General features: G+C 42.3%; 2 protein-coding genes across 2 annotated transcripts; one reads left to right on the forward strand and one right to left on the reverse strand.

Annotated features, from left to right (window-relative positions):
- Window positions 1-562: 562 nt before the first annotated feature.
- Window positions 563-12,281, reverse strand: LOC117422066 (eukaryotic translation initiation factor 2 subunit 1). The gene is made up of 8 exons (XM_034036704.3): window positions 12,101-12,281; window positions 10,757-10,998; window positions 8,434-8,513; window positions 4,720-4,871; window positions 3,757-3,863; window positions 2,053-2,150; window positions 1,519-1,662; window positions 563-1,082 (listed from the first exon to the last, which is right to left on the reverse strand). The coding sequence occupies exons 2-8, from the start codon at window positions 10,995-10,997 to the stop codon at window positions 957-959; spliced, it is 948 nt and encodes a 315-aa protein (XP_033892595.1). The 5' UTR covers window position 10,998; window positions 12,101-12,281; the 3' UTR covers window positions 563-956.
- Window positions 12,282-12,444: 163 nt separating this feature from the next.
- Window positions 12,445-22,257, forward strand: LOC117422653 (V-type proton ATPase subunit D). The gene is made up of 9 exons (XM_058987307.1): window positions 12,445-13,086; window positions 14,613-14,730; window positions 15,681-15,760; window positions 15,975-16,042; window positions 16,559-16,603; window positions 17,944-18,047; window positions 19,577-19,643; window positions 20,354-20,432; window positions 21,775-22,257. Exons 1-9 carry the CDS (start codon window positions 13,046-13,048, stop codon window positions 21,917-21,919), a joined length of 747 nt encoding a protein of 248 aa, XP_058843290.1. The 5' UTR covers window positions 12,445-13,045; the 3' UTR covers window positions 21,920-22,257.
- The last annotated feature ends 281 nt before the right edge of the window (window positions 22,258-22,538 follow it).

Genomic DNA, 22,538 nt, shown 5'->3' on the forward strand with positions numbered 1-22,538 from the left:
CTGGCACAGCTGTAAATATTAATGCTATGAAAAAATAAATGGCCATGACCTACATCCACAGTATATACATTAGAAGTGCAACATGCAGGCGGACAGATGCACAGCCCCAGATTCACATGGTGTCAATAGCAAAGAACGTTGTTACAACGTTTTCACAATGGGAGAGACAGTTCTCTGAATCCATGTAAAAATGTGACATACATACACTTTATTATGCATCCAGCTCCATATTTCATCCAGAACTATTAAACGCTCCAGATTATAAGCAATTGCAGGCCATTTAGTTAAGCTTTTAAAATGAATTGCTGTGTATGCAAAAATGTTTGTTTGATAAAATGTACATATGGGAGCCACCTGTTCTCTTAAATACAGATTTGAGTATTGCAGATTATGATAAAAATAAATTACTATTATTAGTAGTAATAATAATAATAATAAATTAATTATCTGTTGTACAGGATACCAAAGTACAAAAAATACAAATGTTAAAATGCCACCTTTCCAAAAACAAACTCATAGATGCCTGTTTGCTGGTTATTCGACAATTCCACACTCAGTCAACTAATTTTAATGAAATGTACCAGAGCTTTATTGGTTTAATAGGTATTCAATCAGAAGACAACTCTGCTGCAATAACATCTCTCTGCAAAGCACTTCATGTATATTGAAGCACTGAATCCTGACAGACTGAAATGTAATCCCCAGCCTCTCCCTCCCCTGATAATTCAACATCAACAGCAGAATAAGAAGAACTTCTTTAGAAAGGGTCTGAATAAGGAAGCGCACTGCCGCCAGTGTCACGGCAATAAAATCCTAGGTTATTAAACAGTTTATTTTTGTTTTTTACGCATTGGTATTTCGAATACTCTCAGCTGAAGTACTTTGGGATGAATTCAATACTGGGTTCAGTCCGTGTTGTGTGTCGGTCTGGTTGGGGTCTCCTTGTTTGAAGGGGTTTAATCCTCAGCTTTAGCCTCCATCTCTTCTGCATCATCGTCCCCGTCGACCTCCGCGTTCTCCCTCTCCAGCCGCTCCAGCTGCCGGGCCAGCTCCGTCTCGTCAGTGTCCGTCACCACCTTGGCCTGAGAGAGCAACAGAGACACAGCGTCACTCCAGGTCTTACTTTAAACAAACACAACACAGCTACTGGTGCTGGTTTATCCTTTGTCAGTGCCCTTGATAATACATAGTGAGGATTTCCTGCCCTTAAAGCACCAGAGAGCTGGAGAGTAACCTGACCTCACCTCTTACACAGACACAGGAGGCACCCAGTACCAGCCCTGTGCCAAGTTACCCGTATGTATGGAGGGAGTTATTACTACTACTACTGGGAAACCAAGTTATAACCTGTTACTTTTCTTACTGTGGGAACTATAAACTAGGGATTGTATTTCACTGGAAGGCTGATCACCACTGATGTACCCAAATCACCAAAGGAAACCATCACAGTAAGGACATACGGACAAAAAAGAGGAATGTGTATAACAATGTACGTTAGAAATCACTGAGAGCCCTCACCTCCATCTGGATGTTGAAGACGCCCCTCTTCTCCTCGATCTTCTCCTTGATGGCAGACATGGCCTGGTTGAGGACGGACAAGCCCTCGGTCCTCTCCAGAGTCATGGTGGTCATGACGTACCGGGGGGGAGCGATCAGGTTGATCTGGGACAGGACAGGCAGAAACACTGAATCCTCAGGGATTCACCAAACACACAAATCCATGGACGAAACATTACTGAACTTAAAGCCTTTCAAAAACTTTCTAGCATTCATGTGAAGTATAGCAGTAACAAACACTGCCTGCCATTTCTGTGATTATAAAATGAAAGCCATTCTACTGTATAAACAGCGATTCTCTCTCTCTCTCCTTGTTTGGGGATTTGGTCTAGCGGTTCACTAGGAACGACAGACGGGCAGATAGACAGCCCGAGACAGAGCACTCCTTTATCTACCTATTCTGAGACTCTCAATTACGCCTCCTGACAATGATCCAGACACAGTAGCGGGAATCCCCAGGTGGGCTGGTGTTTATGAAAAGCTCTGCAATCTTACCTTAATAGGCATGGCCTCTGTGGAGCAGCTCAGCCCGGCTCTCAAAGCCTCTTTAACTGCATCAATTCCTTCATATCCATAGCAGGCAACCTCAATATCTGAGAAAACAATGAGAGAAATAAGTCCAAGCCAGGTAAAACTACAGCGCTGAATTAAAACGGGGTGATGGAATAGGAACCAAAGCAACGGGATTCATTTTCTCATCCTCACCGCCCCGCTCCCTTCCCTTTTGTTGTGCTGAAGGTCTTTTGGTTCTTTGTTAGCTTTTGTATTTTTCCAGGATGTGCCGATTTAAAGTTTAACTGCTGTTTCTTGGTATCGCCACTTTCTAGTAGGACACAGAGTTGGACCATTGGGAGTTAATCTGACCTACAGCAATGGAAGAAGCAGTTTGAACTTTGCAGATTTTTCAAAAGCTCTATAGATTCAAATAGGATATCCGACACATGAATTGTGTGCTGAATTAAACAGTAGGCTCCAATTCGTACCAAGAAGTTTGTGTTTCATGCATGTAATGTTTAAGCATTCTTAATATGTACAGCACAGGAGAAACTCCTAGAAACCTTCCCATCATATATTTTTACATTATTAGTACACAAATTTAAAACAAAGAAGATGAATTCCTCATACAGTATGCATTAGAAACACGTCCGACTATTAACCTTTTAACCCCTTTACTGACTCTCCTGCAGTCTCGTTCTGAATATCAGACACCACACGTTGCACCCCGGTCTTGCTCCTTCTTTTTAAACACACAAGGACATTCCTCATGGCTCCCACATAACCGGGAAAAACAAAACCAGCTTCATGCGCATGTGGATTCTAGCAGCTCTGACATAAACTGAATACAACTTGCCAGACATTATGAAAAAAAGGAAAAATCACTGCAACGAGTGATTAGGTAGTTAGGTAAAGGCGCACAGGGTTAGCAATGTACCTTGTATTTAGGGCTATTATCTTCACTGTCAGTGAAGCATCATTTTTATTTAAAACGTCAGACAACTGTATTCTGATTTTATTGTCTTACTTATAGCTCTACTAAATGCACTACAGTCAGTGTATTTTAAATTTAGTGTGAACTGTATTTTGATCACGGTTTTGGAGGAAACTCTCAGCGACAAATTTTGTTTTTGTTTTTTTAGCAGAGAGAAGCAGCTGCAATGGGATAGCCTAACAGGTTATTGACAGCTTTCAAAACGTTTAGGCAAGTGAAGCAATGTGTAGTAATAGATGTGAAATGACATGAGAAGCTTACTTGTGCAATGTCATAAATCCGATTACATACATGTCTTAGTGGTGTACATTTAAGGGTTTTCAAGTCATTCATTCTTCTGAATGTTAAAGCATACATTTGAAATGACACGGTTTTAAACTCGAACTAGTCCTGCTGCACCCAGTCCTGGGTTTCAGAACTCTCCTTGTTTAGCTATATTACTGAAATGAAGAGATCAATGTAAAGGGACTGAATTAGTCTGGAAACTTTGTTGGTTAAAATTGCACTGGAGTGTGTGGTAATATTTACATTTCCCCAGAATAGCTGAGCGATACAAAGGATGTCCTTTTGCACCATCAGCAAGAGACCAGATTAGCACAACCTAACCTGAAGTAACATTTGGCAGTCCAGGGGTGTGTGAAAGCAGGTATTCATCTGTCATTCCTATGCAAAGCTAGCTGTGGGTGAAGCTGCGTGCTCGTTACTGGTACCTGCTCTGATTTTGACTGCCTGGGGAGTGAGCCGCCTGTTGATGTTATCAATTAGTACATTCTTTTCTTCCTCGGTCAAGTCAAGGCAATCCAGAATGGCTGGGTCTCTACAGAAAAATACAAAATAAAAAACACTAATTTCAAACTGGATTGAATAGAAAAACACAGCATAAATGTTAATGAATGTAAAGATTTCACAAGGAATTTCAATGGAAATACAATGCTGTTTGCTCATAAATTTTAGCAAGAGCAAGAATACTGTGATATCGCTTTGCAGCTAGGGCAACTTCAATACTACAGTATTTTATCATATAGGTGTTTTTTCTATGAAACAAGGAGAAGAGAAGACAAGTATATGACTAACCATCACTATCACGCGGTGCTCAGAATACAAAAGGGGAACCATAAAATAAAAAGATATGGTGCCACCATGTGGTCAATTGTAGTATACACAGGTATTTTATCAGCTATTTAAATGGTTGCAATGAAAGACTACCTCGTCTTTCTACACCAGTGGGGGCAGCATACCTGTTTTCCTACCCTATTCAAAATGCACGATTTGAATGTAGCCACTCCGCTGCAACCCACTTACTGAGATCAGACTTTAAATGAACAGGAGAACCCCATTCCCACTGTTTTCAGACTTAAGACTCCTATTGCATACCAGTATCACCCATTTCAGATGTTAATATGAGCTTGATTAGCCATAATGTGTAGGTAACAAGCTCAGGTGTGTTTTATTAAACTTTTAGTAAAACCAGGAATGGCTCAAACTGCTGTGCAACGGGAGTCTTATTTCCATCCCTGGTTTAAGAGAAGCAGGGTATGTGAAGTTGCACACATGCTTAGTGTGTACAGAGGTAGACTGTAAAGGTTTGGTTATCCCTCCTGGCAGTGCATTCGGATTCTGAAGGTGCCGCTGCTCACAGGAAACACGAGAGCAGCCTGCCTCTCTGCACTTACGAGACGGCCTGCTTGAAGGCATCGTAGGCACCGTATCCTGGCCTCTTGTACTTCTCATCAAAGACCCAGGCTGTCCTCTGGAACAGGCTCTCCAGCTGCTCGTCCTTCGTGTACTCCAGAACCTCCGCAACGTGGCGTAGGATGCTGTAAACCTGCAGAGAGGAGCGATCTGCATTACACCTCAATATCAACACACACGTAAACCTGCCCAGAGAGAAGCGATCTGCATTACACCTCAATATCAACACACACGTAAACCTGCAGAGAGGAGCGATCTGCATTACACCTCAATATCAACACACACGTAAACCTGCCCAGAGAGAAGCGATCTGCATTACACCTCAATATCAACACACACGTATACCTGCAGAGAGGAGCGATCTGCATTACACCTCAATATCAACACAGACGTAAACCTGCAGAAAGGAGCGATCTGCATTACACCTCAATGTCAACCACACGTAAACCTGACCAGAGAGGAGTGATCTGCATTACACCTCAGTATCAACACACACGTAAACCTGCCCAGAGAGGAGCTATCTGCATTACACCTCAATATCAACACACACACGTAAACCTGCCCAGAGAGGAGCGATCTGCATTACACCTCAATATCAACACACGTAAACCTGCAGAGAGGAGCTATCTGCATTACACCTCAATATCAACACACACGTAAACCTGCCCAGAGAGGAGCGATCTGCATTACACCTCAATATCAACACACACGTAAACCTGCAGAGAGGAGCGATCTGCATTACACCTCAATATCAACACACACACATGTAAACCTGCCCAGAGAGTAGCTATCTGCATTACACCACAATATCAACACACACGTAAACCTGCCCAGAGAGGAGCGATCTGCATTACACCTCAATATCAACACACACGTAAACCTGCCCAGAGAGGAGCGATCTGCATTACAACTCAATATCAACACACACACGTAAACCTGCCCAGAGAGGAGCGATCTGCATTACACCTCAATATCAACACACACGTAAACCTGCAGAGAGGAGCTATCTGCATTACACCTCAGTATCAACACACACGTAAACCTGCCCAGAGAGGAGCGATCTGCATTACACCTCAATATCAACACACACACATGTAAACCTGCCCAGAGAGGAGCTATCTGCATTACACCTCAATATCAACACACACGTAAACCTGCCCAGAGAGGAGCGATCTGCATTACACCTCAATATCAACACACACACATGTAAACCTGCCCAGAGAGGAGCTATCTGCATTACACCTCAATATCAACACACACGTAAACCTGCCCAGAGAGGAGCGATCTGCATTACACCTCAATATCAACACACACGTAAACCTGCAGAGAGGAGCAATCTGCATTGCACCTCAATATCAACACACACGTAAACCTGCAGAGAGGAGCGACCTGCATTACACCTCAATATCAACACACACACGTAAACCTGCCCAGAGAGGAGCGATCTGCATTACACCTCAATATCAACACACACACACACACACGTAAACCTGCAGAGAGGAGCGATCTGCATTACACCTCAATATCAACACACACGTAAACCTGCAGAGAGGAGCGATCTGCATTACACCTCAATATCAACACACACGTAAACCTGCAGAGAGGAGCGATCTGCATTACACCTCAGTATCAACACACACGTAAACCTGCCCAGAGAGAAGCGATCTGCATTACACCTCAATATCAACACACACGTAAACCTGCAGAGAGGAGCGATCTGCATTACACCTCAATATCAACACACACGTAAACCTGCAGAGAGGAGCGATCTGCATTACAACTCAATATCAACACACACACGTAAACCTGCCCAGAGAGGAGCGATCTGCATTACACCTCAATATCAACACACACGTAAACCTGCAGAGAGGAGCTATCTGCATTACACCTCAGTATCAACACACACGTAAACCTGCCCAGAGAGGAGCGATCTGCATTACACCTTAATATCAACACACACACGTAAACCTGCCCAGAGAGGAGCTATCTGCATTACACCTCAATATCAACACACACGTAAACCTGCAGAGAGGAGCGATCTGCATTACACCTCAATATCAACACACACGTAAACCTGCAGAGAGGAGCAATCTGCATTGCACCTCAATATCAACACACACGTAAACCTGCAGAGAGGAGCGACCTGCATTACACCTCAATATCAACACACACACGTAAACCTGCCCAGAGAGGAGCGATCTGCATTACACCTCAATATCAACACACACACACACGTAAACCTGCAGAGAGGAGCGATCTGCATTACACCTCAATATCAACACACACGTAAACCTGCAGAGAGGAGCGATCTGCATTACACCTCAATATCAACACACACGTAAACCTCCAGAGAGGAGCGATCTGCATTACACCTCAGTATCAACACACACGTAAACCTGCCCAGAGAGGAGTGATCTGCATTACACCTCAATATCAACACACACACATGTAAACCTGCCCAGAGAGGAGCTATCTGCATTACACCTCAATATCAACACACACGTAAACCTGCAGAGAGGAGCGACCTGCATTACACCTCAATATCAACACACACACGTAAACCTGCCCAGAGAGGAGCGATCTGCATTACACCTCAATATCAACACACACACACACACGTAAACCTGCAGAGAGGAGCGATCTGCATTACACCTCAATATCAACACACACGTAAACCTGCCCAGAGAGAAGCGATCTGCATTACACCTCAATATCAACACACACGTATACCTGCAGAGAGGAGCGATCTGCATTACACCTCAGTATCAACACACACACACGTAAACCTGCCCAGAGAGGAGTGATCTGCATTACACCTCAATATCAACACAGACGTAAACCTGCAGAAAGGAGCGATCTGCATTACACCTCAATGTCAACCACACGTAAACCTGACCAGAGAGGATCGATCTGCATTACACCTCAATATCAACACGCACACGTAAACCTGCAGAGAGGAGCGATCTGCATTGCACCTCAATATCAACACAGACGTAAACCTGCAGAAAGGAGCGATCTGCATTACACCTCAATATCAACACACACGTAAACCTGCAGAGAGGAGCGATCTGCATTGCACCTCAATATCAACACAGACGTAAACCTGCAGAAAGGAGTGATCTGCATTACACCTCAATATCAACACGCACACGTAAACCTGCAGAGAGGAGCGATCTGCATTGCACCTCAATATCAACACAGACGTAAACCTGCAGAAAGGAGCGATCTGCATTACACCTCAATATCAACACACACGTAAACCTGCAGAGAGGAGCAATCTGCATTGCACCTCAATATCAACACACACGTAAACCTGCAGAGAGGAGCGACCTGCATTACACCTCAATATCAACACACACACGTAAACCTGCCCAGAGAGGAGCGATCTGCATTACACCTCAATATCAACACACACACACACACGTAAACCTGCCCAGAGAGGAGCGATCTGCATTACAGACACACACCTGGGCTACATCCTCCAGAGTCTATCCCAATACAGTGCTCCCCCGTTACAAGGCAGCAGATTCACAACTGCATGTTATTGTGCATGGTATTAGATAAACAGGGGGTTGTACAGGATACTTATTTTTTACTAATACAATTGAATAGAAACGTGAGACAGTGCAGCTTTCAATTCGGGTTCCAATCTGATCAAGTAGAAATGTGTGTCTGCAAGAAATGATGAAACTTACAGTCTTGGATTTTGTAAATTTGTCTTCACACTTGATTGCTTCTTCTGGAGAAACTCTTCTTTTAGATAAATCAATATAACCTGTGGGGACAAAGGATAATTAGCGAACTGTTTCATGCCATTAGGTCTGTGTTCTTTGACTTTGGCTTGGGAACAATGTGTAACATACGAACGCCGGACAGAAGGACCAGAACTAAACAATGTGCTGGACAAGTATAATCACAATTCCATTTAGAAATCCTGAAAGAAAGTTTGTAAATGAAATGAGAATGATTTCAGCTCGAGATCTTCCTCAATGTGTTCAGTGTTGAAATACATTTTGATTAGCATTCTTATATCCCGGGTAACGGGGTCTCCACACCCCCCCACATGAGATGTGTACAGATCTGTTAATGGGATGGGCGTATCCTGATTTTGCCCGTATTAGACATTAGCCTTGCATAGGTGTGAATGGGTCAGCTGGTCACATAGGCAAGGGGAAAGAAATACACTGTACAGGTAAGAGAAAGGCTGAATATAATGGAAGCGGGGAACAAAAGAGAATTAGAAATCAGAAAAGGAGAGAGGTGGATTTGTGACAGGGTTGGTCGATTTAAATCAAGATGATTTAAATTGCGATTTAAAAAAAAAAATCATTGATTTAAATTGATTTTAAATATATCCTCAAGGAAAAGACATACAATTATGTTTTAAAAAGCTTTAGGCAAAGCATACGATAGTTCATATTTAGAGGATGCCACTGTGATAAATAATTTGGTTTGGTATGTAACTATTCACAAACCATCATTTGCCACATTCGAAGAATGTTAAATGTACTGTATTTGGAGGTACAGTACTATACATTTTTCTATAATTTGAATTTTATATATATATATATATATATATAAATAATTCCATAAAGGGTTTCTGTGAAGTCATAAATTTCAAGACCCAAAGGTAGAGTTTATAAACTGTCACAGAAACCAGCAATGGAATTGTTTTCCTGTAACTCACTGAAGAGGCCCATTTTTTATATAATACATGGATACCCTTGTGATGCTAATATTAAAGACGAGGTTCGGCAGTAGTTATTTTTTTTTAAACGTAGTGTTTCAGTGCTGTACAGACGTTCTATGTCGTTATCCGTTAGTGCTTCAGCTTTATTTGGATGATTGCCTTTACCTTGTTTTAATTTCCCGTTCCTCTCCAGTTTCTCCGAGATACGAAATTACAAGATTTACATCTTTTTTTTTTTTAACATATTCTCATTCATTTTGTTGATCATTAATGAACATTTCTGTACTGTGGGTGTTGTCGAGTGATTGAAAACGAGACATTTTGTGTTTGAATTGAAAGTGATGTATCGAGGAGTCAAATGGGTCAAAGTTCAAGTATATTTTCCTCTAGAGGAATTATCATTTTTTGACGTCACTACTGTGGTATTATGCCTTTTTTTCGAATGGCTCAGGATGCAAATATAGCCTTCATCCATGTATGTATTTATTTATTTAATATATATATATATATATATATATATATATATATATATATATATATATATATATATATATATAAATCAATAAAATCCCCAATCCTGATTTTTGGTGATCCCTAAAGTAGGAAATATTTCTGCTGCGATGGTGTTATTTTGTGTCTGTTACTAGCTGTGCTGTATTGTGGCTCCCTTCTCTTTCTTGCAGTGGGGGTGGATTCGTATGCACAGATTGCACTTGTGTTCATGCTGCTTGACATGCAAAGGACTGGAGGAGGTCACAATCATAGTTGTGATGTAATCACAGCTCCATTGAATCATATTTTGTCATACTTGTACTTGCTAGAACCAAAGTCATTGTATTTTTTATCTTGCTCTTAATTGTATTACTTGTACTGTGATTCTTGAAATGTATTTTTGTTTACGACAAAGTCGCCCTGGATAAGGCTCATCTGCTAAGAAATTATTATTATTAATAATAATAATAATAATAATAATAATAATAATAATAATAATAAATGGTTCTATAGAAACATGTCTATTTATTGCATGCTAGATATATGTACCCATATAAATAATGACAGTAGGATAAGCAATCCTCATTTCTCTCCATCATTGAGTAATGCAACACCGTCTACTGCACAGCCCCTCATCTAAATAATAAAAGCAAGGTGTTCTGCATTTATCACGATGTCGATTTATAAACACAATATCGCAGCAAGTATCTACAGTAACCAGGACTACACAACACTATGTATATTGTGCCTGAAGACTTTCCGCAAAGCTTTTTCAACTGGCAGAATAAAATGACTTAAAAAACGTGTATTGTAATAGTGTACAGTCAGTCCCCTACCTTTCTCTTTGTCCACTCGGATGACCACCACGCACTCGTTGCGGCCGATGCGAATGAGCTTGTTGATGGAGCGGATGCGCCTCCTGGACAGCTCGCTCAGCAGGATCATGCCCTCGATGTTGTTGTACTCCAGCAGGCTGACGTAGGCGCCCATCTCCGCGATGGAGCGCACGTTCACCATCACCACATCCTCCACCTCCGGGAACTTGTGCTGGTAAAACCTACAGCTTAGTGCCGGCATGCTGGGAACAAACGCTCCGAGTTACAAGAACAGTAAGCAGCATCTACATGGTGTAATCGTTAAAACAACAAAATAAAAGACAGCTGAAAAATGACATATCCCTTAGTATAGAATGGATGATATGCGTCACTGTACATGCAGCAGTATATATATATATATATATATATATATATATATATATATACACACACACACACATATACATACATATGGTCGATCTTATTTTTTTTTGTATCAAGATCAAAATGTTATAATTGATTCAGCGAGTTTAGAAAAGCAGACTGAGGGAAAGCCAAGCTTCAAAACATTTTTTACATGGCTTTCTGGGAAGCAAAATTGTTATAGCCTATTTTATACTCTAAAATTATTTATTAAAACAGAACTGCTACAGTATAGTGAAATGTTTGACTCTGTCAACATGTAACCTTCCTAGCAGACGGTATTTGAATACGGTCGCCCGAGCTCATTACTTTTCACTGCTGAACACTCGGCATTGGACAGAATCCCCTTTCCGTCCATTATTAAAACCAATAACAAGACATGCTCGTTTAGGATACTTCATGACATCAAAAAAATGACAGGATTTTTTTTCATTTCTTCTATCTGGTCAGGATGTACAAACGAATATAGTTTTGAATAATACTTTTCGTAGAATACTAAACGAAACTCCAAACTAATGGTTATTACTAATATGCTCCATCCTTTTTATTGCTTTATAAGGCGATAATGATTTCGTATAATTTGAAATATTTCCTGGTATTGTAAACAGACTGGGTTTACAGTATTTGGGTGTAGTCAGTATAAGACTTTATACTTACAAGATTTAGCAATAACTAGTCTTCAATGTGTCATGTACCGGCTACCGGTAAATAACTCAAAAGTTAGTGTAGACTGAAACGTTGTAGGACTCCAGTACTGTGGGCATTAGTTTTAAACTGTTAATGATCACCGTTCAAATATGTTTTGAAGTCTAACTGCCACTGCCGTTATTTAATTTAATAACTGCTTTAGTACTAGATACTCATCACATGTAGTAAATGCAACCAGCCACAAGCCTCCCAATTCATTCATTTACTCTTCAAAGACTATAGCAACTCCGTTACCTTCGCTCTCAGTGATGCTGCAGACTGTGTGACCTGGATTATTACGACGGCGGTTGAACGCGTTGTGTATCAGCAATGTTTTTAATGTAATCGTTAATAAAATTAAACGACGTGAACGGCCTCAGCCCGTAAATGCAGACAGTCACAGCGTTTCATCAGCGTGCCCGTACATCGCTACTGCGCAGCAGCGTCACCCCTCACCCGGAAAGGGAAACAGAAAGCAATCAGGAATCGGAAAAATAAAACACTGACCCCTGGCTGAGGAGTTATGATCGTGCATTATTATTTTTACGAGGATTTAAAAACACACCATTCACTTTGTACTTGTTTGTTTTGTTCAGTGCATTGGTATAAAACAAAACCTTTAGTGAAATGTCTGGATTAGGAATAGGACTGGGGTTGATCATTAAAGAATGGGATATTAAAATCAGGTTTAACATGTAAACTAAGGCGAGGACTTGCCCCAAATATATATATAATGTATACTGCATTACGTTTTAATAGTAGCGAAAAATAGTATTTTTAAATAACGCAGGTTCACAAACCACCAAGACACTGCTGATAAACAAAACAAGATTACGTTTTAATAGTAGCGAAAAATAGTATTTTTAAATAACGCAGGTTCACAAACCACCAAGACACTGCTGATAAACAAAACAAGAAGTTGGGAAGCCATTTCATCCTTCACCCCTGTGCTTCTCTCATCACGTGATGTGAGTACCAGCTGACTCCGGTACGGTCTGAATGATACTGACGCTGAAGACTTGGAGCTGATAATAACTGACCAGAATCTGAGAAAAGCATTAACAAGACCGAGACAGGCAGCAAGGGTCATTGTGTCGTATACCAGCTAAAACGTATTAAAAAAAAAAATACATTGCATTATCAAAATATATACTGTAGTGAAACCAGATCCTTAGCTCTGCTGCTTCTGCATTTACCAAGATGTCAGGCAAAGACAGAATCGATGTCTTCCCATCCCGAATGTAAGTACAGAACATATGATTAAAATGGTACAGCTGTTGTTATTGATTATTTGCCGATGAAAGATGGGTTCTGTGTAGTCACCGATTAGGGTGATAAATTAAAAACGCACCAAAAATGTGTTATGCTTGCTCTTATCTTGCGCAGTAATTGTGGACCGTATTACGATATAATTTATAGAATGATTACATTAATTTAAGAACAGGACTGTCTGTATACATACTTTTAAAAGTGGGTAAGTTCAACTGTTTCTGTTCCTGCAGTTCAGCCCATTGATGAAGGTTACACAGTATGTGTGATGTTTTTATCGTCTTGTGATACAGGATTTACCAAGCATCTGGTGACAGATCTCTGTCCCGTGCACAGAATCATTCATTAACACTGGGCTCAATTAAAATAATTAAGCAAGGATGGACATCAAAGTGTAATGTGCGTTTTTATTTATCAATCTCATAACTCTGAAGCAACCGACTGTGTTACATAGAGGAAGCATTATTAATGTGACGCATAGCAGGCCAGCGTCGTCATGTGACGGTGAATAGCAGCCTCTTCTCTTCCATTTATAGATCCGGTTGATTTGCTGTTTCTGTGTGTATGTGTAGGAGAGAAAGAAAGATGAATAACTTTGTATTTGGTCCATGTAAAACTGAACCCTTGAAATCGGTTTGTCTGTGCAAAGCCACAGTTTGACAGCTGCTTCAATCTGAATAGTAAACTAGCTTAATGATACCTGGGCACCAAAATATTATGACAGTTGCTCTATAATGTTCAGTATCACAGTACTATAGATCAGTCCCGTAAAAAACAAGTTTTATCTCTCAAGCTGTATGTTCAGAATAATTTCCAGTTCAAACATTTTATAATTAGTTTTGTTGATTATTGACTTAATGTCTTTTTAATGAATGTTAGCCACTTGACTTTACTGTGTGCCAGAGTGGGCTCTTTAACTTGCTGTGCTCAGTGGTGTATTACTAGAATATTGAACAAATATGACGACAAAAAGCAGGTGTCCATTCCTGCGTGTGACCGTCCTGTATAAACAGGGTCTGTGTTGCTGTGTTTTGTACACACTGCTCCCGGGGCTCCTGTATGAACCAGCCTGCTCTCAGCTCATGAACTTTTCCTAGCAGCACAATCCAGTTACCACCGGGCTGCAGCGTTGCCAAGCGATGCCAGACTGCTTTAATGAGCAAGCGCTCCACAAGTGCAGTGATGCCACACTGCTGTAATGAGCAAACCCTCCACAAGTGCAGCGATGCCACACTGCTTTCTAGAAATGCAGAATATAGTAGCAGCATTCGTATGCATGTAAGTGTGTCCGAGTGTCACACTTGGACTTTCATATATATCTACAGACAAGCAGTTAAAGTTGTTAAGGCCGTTGTTTAGTACAGGTTATTCAGAGTGAATCCTGGAGTATACAGGGGGGTCTGTCCATTCATGTGCTTTACTTGTTTATGATCCTGGGTGCTCTGGTTCAGTGGCAGGGAATGGGATCAGCATTATAAGGTGTTTGCTTGCTCTGCAGGGCACAGACCATCATGAAGGCTCGATTGAAAGGGGCTCAGACCGGACGCAACCTTCTGAAGAAGAAAGCCGACGCCCTGACCATGCGCTTCAGACAGATTCTTCGGAAGATTATTGAGGTGACTCTTCATACTGCTCCTGCTGTCTAGTATCAAACTATAAAGAAGCAACAGATACACAGTCTAGCAGTACCCTTCACTATGACCTATGACCTAATATGGCTGGCATATTGTGGTCATGTGACTTCTTGTTTGCGGATGATGCTTCGAGATATTGGCTTCATGTTTGGTACACAGCTGTATTCTAATTGTCTGTCACCATTCTACAGTAACTAGATAACACTGGGAGTATCCTTGCAGTCGTTACAATCATTTGCATGTATTCCAAAAGGGGATGGCTATCAGTTCTGGGATGCCAGGATATTTTATTAAGCAAGCGTTCTGAGTGTCCCATCCCCCAAGCACCACAAAACAGCAGGGGTGGCTGAATACTGTTGACTTACGATAGACAGTTATGGGTTCAATAAAAATGATCCATTTTAGCACAAGTTAAGAAATTATTATCCAATTGTGATAAAAACATTGGCTGAGGCATTTTTTTTACCATAAGTAATTGAGAGTACCAGAACTCTGGGCATATGTAGAGTAGAGATCTTCACAGGTCCAAATTAATCAACCCGACCCGACCCGACCACGAACCCACAGTTATTTACCAGACCCGACCTGATGTAAAATTAACACACGAGCAAATGGAAATGAGATGTCAAATTTGTGTTTTGCAAAACCTGTTTTTCTTCTTTGTCCACAATAACAACACACCGCAGACTTGCATTTTTCTGTGAGCTTTTGTTCGTGGAATTTGTTTTGCTTTATAAACAAATCCATTACTCTGACTTTTAAGAATGATCTGTCTGAAAGTCACTCTTCTGATTCTACACAGACATGCTGTGGATGTACAGTAGGTTATGCCAATGTACCTTTCCATGCTCTCATGCTGTATTCACAGGCGTGACATGCTTAGTAGCAGATGCACCTTTGCTCTGTTTGATATGCTTCTCCTGTCCTAACAGACCAAGACCCTCATGGGGGAAGTGATGAGGGAAGCTGCTTTCTCATTGGCTGAGGCCAAATTTGCAGCTGGAGACTTTAGGTGAGTGCAGCGGGACAGTGGGAGAGGTGCTCAAGCACAAACGAATTACTGGCGCACAGACTCCAAAATACTCGAATGCCTGTACTTGGAATTGATTTTGCATGACATATACAGAGGATACACCGTGAACGTTCATGGAAAAACATTCCCTTTGATTATGAGAAAGTTATTCAGTGATCTCCCATCACTTGTCTCATGTTTGCTCTCTCCCCAGCACTACTGTAATCCAGAATGTTAACAAAGCTCAGGTGAAGGTCCGGGCTAAGAAAGACAACGTAGCAGGTAATGCAGCTGTCTGGCGTCTTTCTAGTTCATAAACCAAAAAAAACAATCTACCACCATGTTGTCTTCCCAATTAAATAACATTTTTGCTCTGGGAAATATCAGCGTGGATAACAAGCTATGAATTTGTTTTTAAAAACGAGACCACTTCTGATGAATTCTTTAGAGGGTGCTGTTCTGTAATCTGTTCACTAGAAGGCGCTGCTGCACCACTGTGAATGCAATCCAGAAACAATACAGAAACGTTGCATTCTTTTCAAGGAAAGGCAACACTGTTATATCGACTAGTTTTCTCTTACCTTTTGAAAACCCTTAAAACAATGCTGCTACAAATGCTGACTAATGTCTAAACAGGACTAGCTGCTGCTATTCAAATTTGTCTTCAAATTGACTATACATCATTCTGTTACAAATTCACTGTGTTTTTTAAATTGCACCCCATTTCTGATACAGCTCAGAATTCATAGAAAATGTATAGATTTTTTGTTGCTATGAAGTTGCCTTATCTTTTTTTAGGTGTGACTCTGCCTGTGTTTGAGCACTACCATGAAGGAGGAGATAGTAAGTCTGACACTTTACTAATGTCATCATTGCTGTGTGCATACTGTATATAGAATAGAGTAGATCCTGACATTGATGTGATACAACCATCTCTCTTCACACCCCAAATAGCACCTTACAATAAACAGTAGGTAGTGCAAGACTAGCACTGATCAGGGCTGTGAAACCCGTGGACAGGGATATCAGAGACTAGCACTGATCAGGGCTGTGAAACCCGTGGACAGGGATATCAGAGACTAGCACTGATCAGGGCTGTGAAACCCGTGGACAGGGATATCAGAGACTAGCACTGATCAGGGCTGTGAAACCCGTGGACAGGGATATCAGAGACTAGCACTGATCAGACCTGTGAAACCCGTGGACAGGGATATCAGAGACTAGCACTGATCAGGGCTGTGAAACCCGTGGACAGGGATATCAGAGACTAGCACTGATCAGACCTGTGAAACCCGTGGACAGGGATATCAGAGACTAGCACTGATCAGACCTGTGAAACCCGTGGACAGGGATATCAGAGACTAGCACTGATCAGGGCTGTGAAACCCGTGGACAGGGATATCAGAGACTAGCACTGATCAGGGCTGTGAAACCCGTGGACAGGGATATCAGAGACTAGCACTGATCAGGGCTGTGAAACCCGTGGACAGGGATATCAGAGACTAGCACTGATCAGGGCTGTGAAACCCGTGGACAGGGATATCAGAGACTAGCACTGATCAGTGCTGTGAAACCCGTGGACAGGGATATCAGAGACTAGCGCTGATCAGGGCTGTGAAACCCGTGGACAGGGATATCAGAGACTAGCACTGATCAGGGCTGTGAAACCCGTGGACAGGGATATCAGAGACTAGCACTGATCAGTGCTGTGAAACCCGTGGACAGGGATATCAGAGACTAGCACTGATCAGACCTGTGAAACCCATAGACAGGGATATCAGAGACTAGCACTGATCAGTGCTGTGAAACCCGTGGACAGGGATATCAGAGACTAGCACTGATCAGGGCTGTGAAACCCGTGGACAGGGATATCAGAGACTAGCACTGATCAAGGCTCTGAAGATCCCTGTGGCTGTCTTTGTATACGTAATGTCACACTCACAATTTTACTTTATAAAACGTGACTGTTTTTTCCTGATACTGATCGGGTGGAGCTGTGTGTTAAAAACATGCATGCAGTTTATCTGTAGCGTTCTTCACAGTGTCAGAATCCGCAGTCCTAACTATGGCAGACACAGCCCCAATTCAGCCCGGTTTGATGGTAGTGCTTTAGTCCCTGCTCCATGCCGGGGGTAGAGGGAGAGGAGGCAGTGTGATTGTGAGGCTGCTCTCTCCTGTTCCAGGTTACGAGCTGACCGGTCTGGCACGAGGAGGTGAGCAGCTTGCCAAACTCAAGAGGAACTACGCCAAAGCTGTGGAGCTGCTGGTGGAACTGGCCTCCCTGCAGGTAGGTGGCGCTGTGACCCTCTAGAGAGACCTGCTTCTCCAGCTCAACCAGGAAAGATAACTCCTCTCAAAACAGCAAACCAGTTAGCTAATCTAATATACAGTAATCCGTTGTGTATCCGTCCATCACATGTCCTCCCAAACCCTTTATCTGCCATGATCAAGCTCTTCAGCAACGTTAGTTTATTGTTGAATAGAGAAGATTAGTTGAGAGATTATAGATCCCACCAAAGTTTCTGTACACTGTGTTGTATGTTGCTGGTTCAGTGTGTTGATATGTAAATAAATCCTGTTCACCTGCGGGGGGAGTATCAACTTCAACCTCCGTGTTGATCTCCTGCCTGTCACTCAGCAGTGAATGCTCGTATCCACATGGCAGATGGCTGCTCTATCACAAGCATTAATACCCTGTATCTTTCTAAACAAGGGATTTAGGGGAGCTCCCTAATAAAAGCTGAATCTCAAAACAATAATTGTGTGACTATAGTAATTGTTACAGCTGTGTATAATGGTATTTAAAACCGTATTAATTTATCTGACTTTGTACATATCCGCCCTGACTCGGGTCCCACCGTAGTCGGATACGCGACGGATTACTGTACTGTAGATACACGTCTAACACACTCTCTCGTACTATAGCTCCACTCAAAACAGCAGGCCAGTTTACAAATCTACTATACTGTTTGCCCATTTGTATCTATTTTCAGTATAAGACACTGAAACTATTTAAATAGAGACCCCCAACCTCCTTTTCCTTGTAAGTAAAGTAGCATGTGGAGCATACATCTTTACCTGTGATACTGCATGGATATTTCCATTACACATGCAGTGAGTGAGCCCTGAGATCGCTGTTCTCTTCTTGTGTGCTATTCAATAAAGAACACAGTCCTGCAGTGCTCAGAGTGCAGTCGTTCACAGCGTCCTGATGAAAGGAACTCGGAGGCTGCGCTACAGAATCTATTGTTAGCACATGCAGTGAGATCAGATCTTTCTGTAGTCAAAGCATTTCTGAATCCTGAGCACTGAATGACATGGTCAGCATGTGGTCTGTGAGGATGAATTGACAGGCTCCTGTCAGTCACCTCCACTCCCTCACTGTTGGAGTATTTCCCTGTTCAGTGGATAATGGTGTGACACGAACTTCCAGCTAGTGAAATAATTCCATGAATATTACCTGAACTTTCACTTCCTGTGTACATCTCGCGTGTGCAGTTTTGAAAGACACACATAGCAGTTATTTCTTTTCATTTAAAATCTGCTGCCATAGTAAGAAAGCAGTCTCTTGGGTAGCCTTCCACTTCCTAGCTCATTTCACCTCAGTTCTTACAACCCATTTAACACCCTTTCTTTCCTGTCATCATCCGTCCAGCTGTTTCCCCGAATGAAGACACTGCTGGGGTGGAATGACCAAGGCAATGAAGCAGGGCAGCTCTGAATCCTGTTTAAACTTTGCCAACAAGCTGCTCTGAAAGCAGAGTGAGTTCTATCAATCAGAGTGGATATTTGAGCAAGCTCTTCATTTTGTTTCAGACTTCCTTCGTCACTCTGGACGAAGCCATCAAGATCACTAACCGACGTGTTAACGCTATCGAACACGGTGAGCATTGAAGTGTGGAGAACGTATCACTGCAGACACCAGCATGGTGCTCAATCTCAGCAGCTCCTGAATTGAATGGGCTGCTGTTATTTTCTGCTATGGTGCAGTCACCCTGATCGTTTGTTACAGGTAGAAGTTTCAGATGTATAGACAATTGAAGAGTTTAGCTGAAGACTGAAATTACGGTGGCTCATTACGGACATGTGGCAAAAAATAAGTGTCGACATCACAAGATAAATGATGTCAGGATCTTGACATTTCAAGCCATAGCATTTGTCAAGAACACAAGGTGTTTTTCCATGGCTTTAATGAGCCACCATAGAAATAGCCATCTAATCATCAAACAGAAAAGTTGACACTGAGAATTACTCCGCGCTCCCACTTGTCTTTGTTGGTGTCAGTCCAGACAGCGGTATACTGGGTGCTGTGCAGAGGTTTCTGATGTCATTTACATGCACATACAATTCCGAGTCCAGTCTTCAGAATGCTGTGTTTCACATGTTGCACATTTTCACTTTTATTCAGAAAACTGGCAAGGAATTCCTACCATGCAAATGCAGATACTGCTATCCAAACTACTGTTCTGCAATAGTGAAAAGCGATGGAAAGTCTGTATCAGCTGTAGCATGTATCTTTTGTGCAGCGTCCTTAGTGTGATAACAGCTGCTTCCCAAGCCTCCAATAAACTTTCCCTGTGTGTCTCTTCACAGTGATCATCCCCCGTATCGAGCGCACGCTGTCTTACATCATAACTGAGCTGGATGAGCGAGAACGAGAGGAGTTCTACAGGTAAGCCATCCCCGAGAGGGGCTCAAATCAACACTGTCTTACATTATAACTGAGCTGGATGAACGAGAACGAGAGGAGTTCTACAGGTAAGCCATCCCCGAGAGGGGCGCAAATCAACACAGTCTTACATTATAACTGAGCTGGATGAGCGAGAACGAGAGGAGTTCTACAGGTAAGCCATCCCCGAGAGGGGCGCAAATCAACACTGTCTTACATTATAACTGAGCTGGATGAGCGAGAACGAGAGGAGTTCTACAGGTAAGCCATCCCCGAGAGGGGCGCAAATCAACACTGTCTTACATTATAACTGAGCTGGATGAGCGAGAACGAGAGGAGTTCTACAGGTAAGCCATCCCCGAGAGGGGCGCAAATCAACACTGTCTTACATTATAACTGAGCTGGATGAACGAGAACGAGAACGAGAGGAGTTCTACAGGTAAGCCATCCCCGAGAGGGGCTCAAATCAACACTGTCTTACATTATAACTGAGCTGGATGAGCGAGAACGAGAGGAGTTCTACAGGTAAGCCATCCCCGAGTGGGGCTCACATCAACACTGTCTTACATTATAACTGAGCTGGATGAGCGAGAACGAGAGGAGTTCTACAGGTAAGCCATCCCCGAGAGGGGCGCAAATCAACACAGTCTTACATTATAACTGAGCTGGATGAGCGAGAACGAGAGGAGTTCTACAGGTAAGCCATCCCCGAGTGGGGCTCACATCAACACTGTCTTACATTATAACTGAGCTGGATGAGCGAGAACGAGAGGAGTTCTACAGGTAAGCCATCCCCAAGAGGGGCGCAAATCAACACTGTCTTACAATGTGGCTCCTAGACCATTGTGTCTGCTTACTGATGCAGCCTCCTGGGTACTATTTATCATTGCAAACACAAAGGCAGTGTGTTTCAGTTTTTTTTTTTATGTCACTGGGCATTGCTCTCACTTTTTGGACCACCCCATAGAACAGACTTGGCAGTTACCAGTGCAGAAAAAACATGTGTAGGGTAAAGTGAAGAACACCTAGTCATTTGCTGTTTCACATCATTAATGCATGTACTACAAATCTGTGGCAGGCAACTTTAAACTGAAGAGCTTAACACAGACTTACCATTGCACTTGTGGGAAACTCCTTGCTTTTTAAAATCTTTTGAAGGATTGATACTCTATTCAGGTATACCAAGATCTGTAGTTAGCTTGAGGGGTAAAACGGGCCAGCACAGGTGAGGCTGGGTGTGCCCAACGGGCCAGCACAGGTGAGGCTGGGTGTGCCCAACGGGCCAGCACAGGTGAGGCTGGGTATGCCCAAACGTTTCATACCACGCTGCTCTCCATATCTCCAGGTTGAAAAAGATCCAGGAGAAGAAGAAGCAAATCAAGGAGAGGAATGAGATTGAGAGGGTGGCTCGCTGTGCCAAGCTGGGTGTGGTAGAAGAGCCAGCCAACATTCTGATGGACGAGAGGGATGAAGACCTGCTGTTTGAGTAGCCACAGGGACCAGCACGCCGGGCTCCGGATTACATGTATATCAGTTGTATTTATTGTGAGCGTTCATGTTGTCCTGCGATGTGTGGAGAAAAACAAAACTGTTTTACTGTTTATTTTGTCTAAATACAAATACACGGTTGTATTTGTTCCCCCAAAAGGTGCTTTTGTTGTTGTTATCCAGAAATGTATGCTGTTCAATGAAAAACTATAACAGTATTCCTGTTGTCTGCAAGTGAAGGTTCTTTATGATTTAAATAACTGTTGACTTGATTGTTAAATACTCTGGATTTACTAATAAAGTAACTCATCAAGGTCCAGTACAGATGGGACCTGCTCAAGGGAGGATTATTTTTTCTTTTGTTGGAGCAGTTAGTGTTAATATACAGTCTTTTTCTTTTACGTGGGAAATGTCTTTTAGCAAAAAGGAACGAATTCAGATCATTTTTATGTGTGGTGCATGTGTGGTTGCCCTGTTGAACACAGAACAGCCTAATCGGTGTAACACAAGATATTGCCTATGATACCTGACTTAAGAGACATCCCGTCTGTTTTACAGGTGCATATATGGGCTTTACACTACTATTCTAAAATGAGTATACAGGCTGCAGTCCTACCGCCA

Source organism: Acipenser ruthenus, chromosome 15 (assembly GCF_902713425.1).
Source record: "Acipenser ruthenus chromosome 15, fAciRut3.2 maternal haplotype, whole genome shotgun sequence".
Classification (NCBI taxonomy): domain Eukaryota; kingdom Metazoa; phylum Chordata; class Actinopteri; order Acipenseriformes; family Acipenseridae; genus Acipenser; species Acipenser ruthenus.

What these genes read in the sequence shown, in the direction of transcription:
- LOC117422066 (XM_034036704.3), bottom strand. Translation starts at nt 10,997, where the DNA reads ATGCCGGCACTAAGCTGTAGGTTTTACCAGCACAAGTTCCCGGAGGTG. An exon ending in GCCTTCAAGCAGGCCGTCTC is followed by an intron (nt 3,864 to 4,719) that starts GTAAGTGCAGAG and finishes ATTTTTCTGTAG; the next exon opens with AGACCCAGCCATTCTGGATT. An exon ending in GGCAGTCAAAATCAGAGCAG is followed by an intron (nt 2,151 to 3,756) that starts GTACCAGTAACG and finishes TTGTTTTCTCAG; the next exon opens with ATATTGAGGTTGCCTGCTAT.
- LOC117422653 (XM_058987307.1), top strand. Translation starts at nt 13,046, where the DNA reads ATGTCAGGCAAAGACAGAATCGATGTCTTCCCATCCCGAAT. An exon ending in CTACCATGAAGGAGGAGATA is followed by an intron (nt 16,604 to 17,943) that starts GTAAGTCTGACA and finishes CTCCTGTTCCAG; the next exon opens with GTTACGAGCTGACCGGTCTG. An exon ending in TGGAACTGGCCTCCCTGCAG is followed by an intron (nt 18,048 to 19,576) that starts GTAGGTGGCGCT and finishes ATTTTGTTTCAG; the next exon opens with ACTTCCTTCGTCACTCTGGA.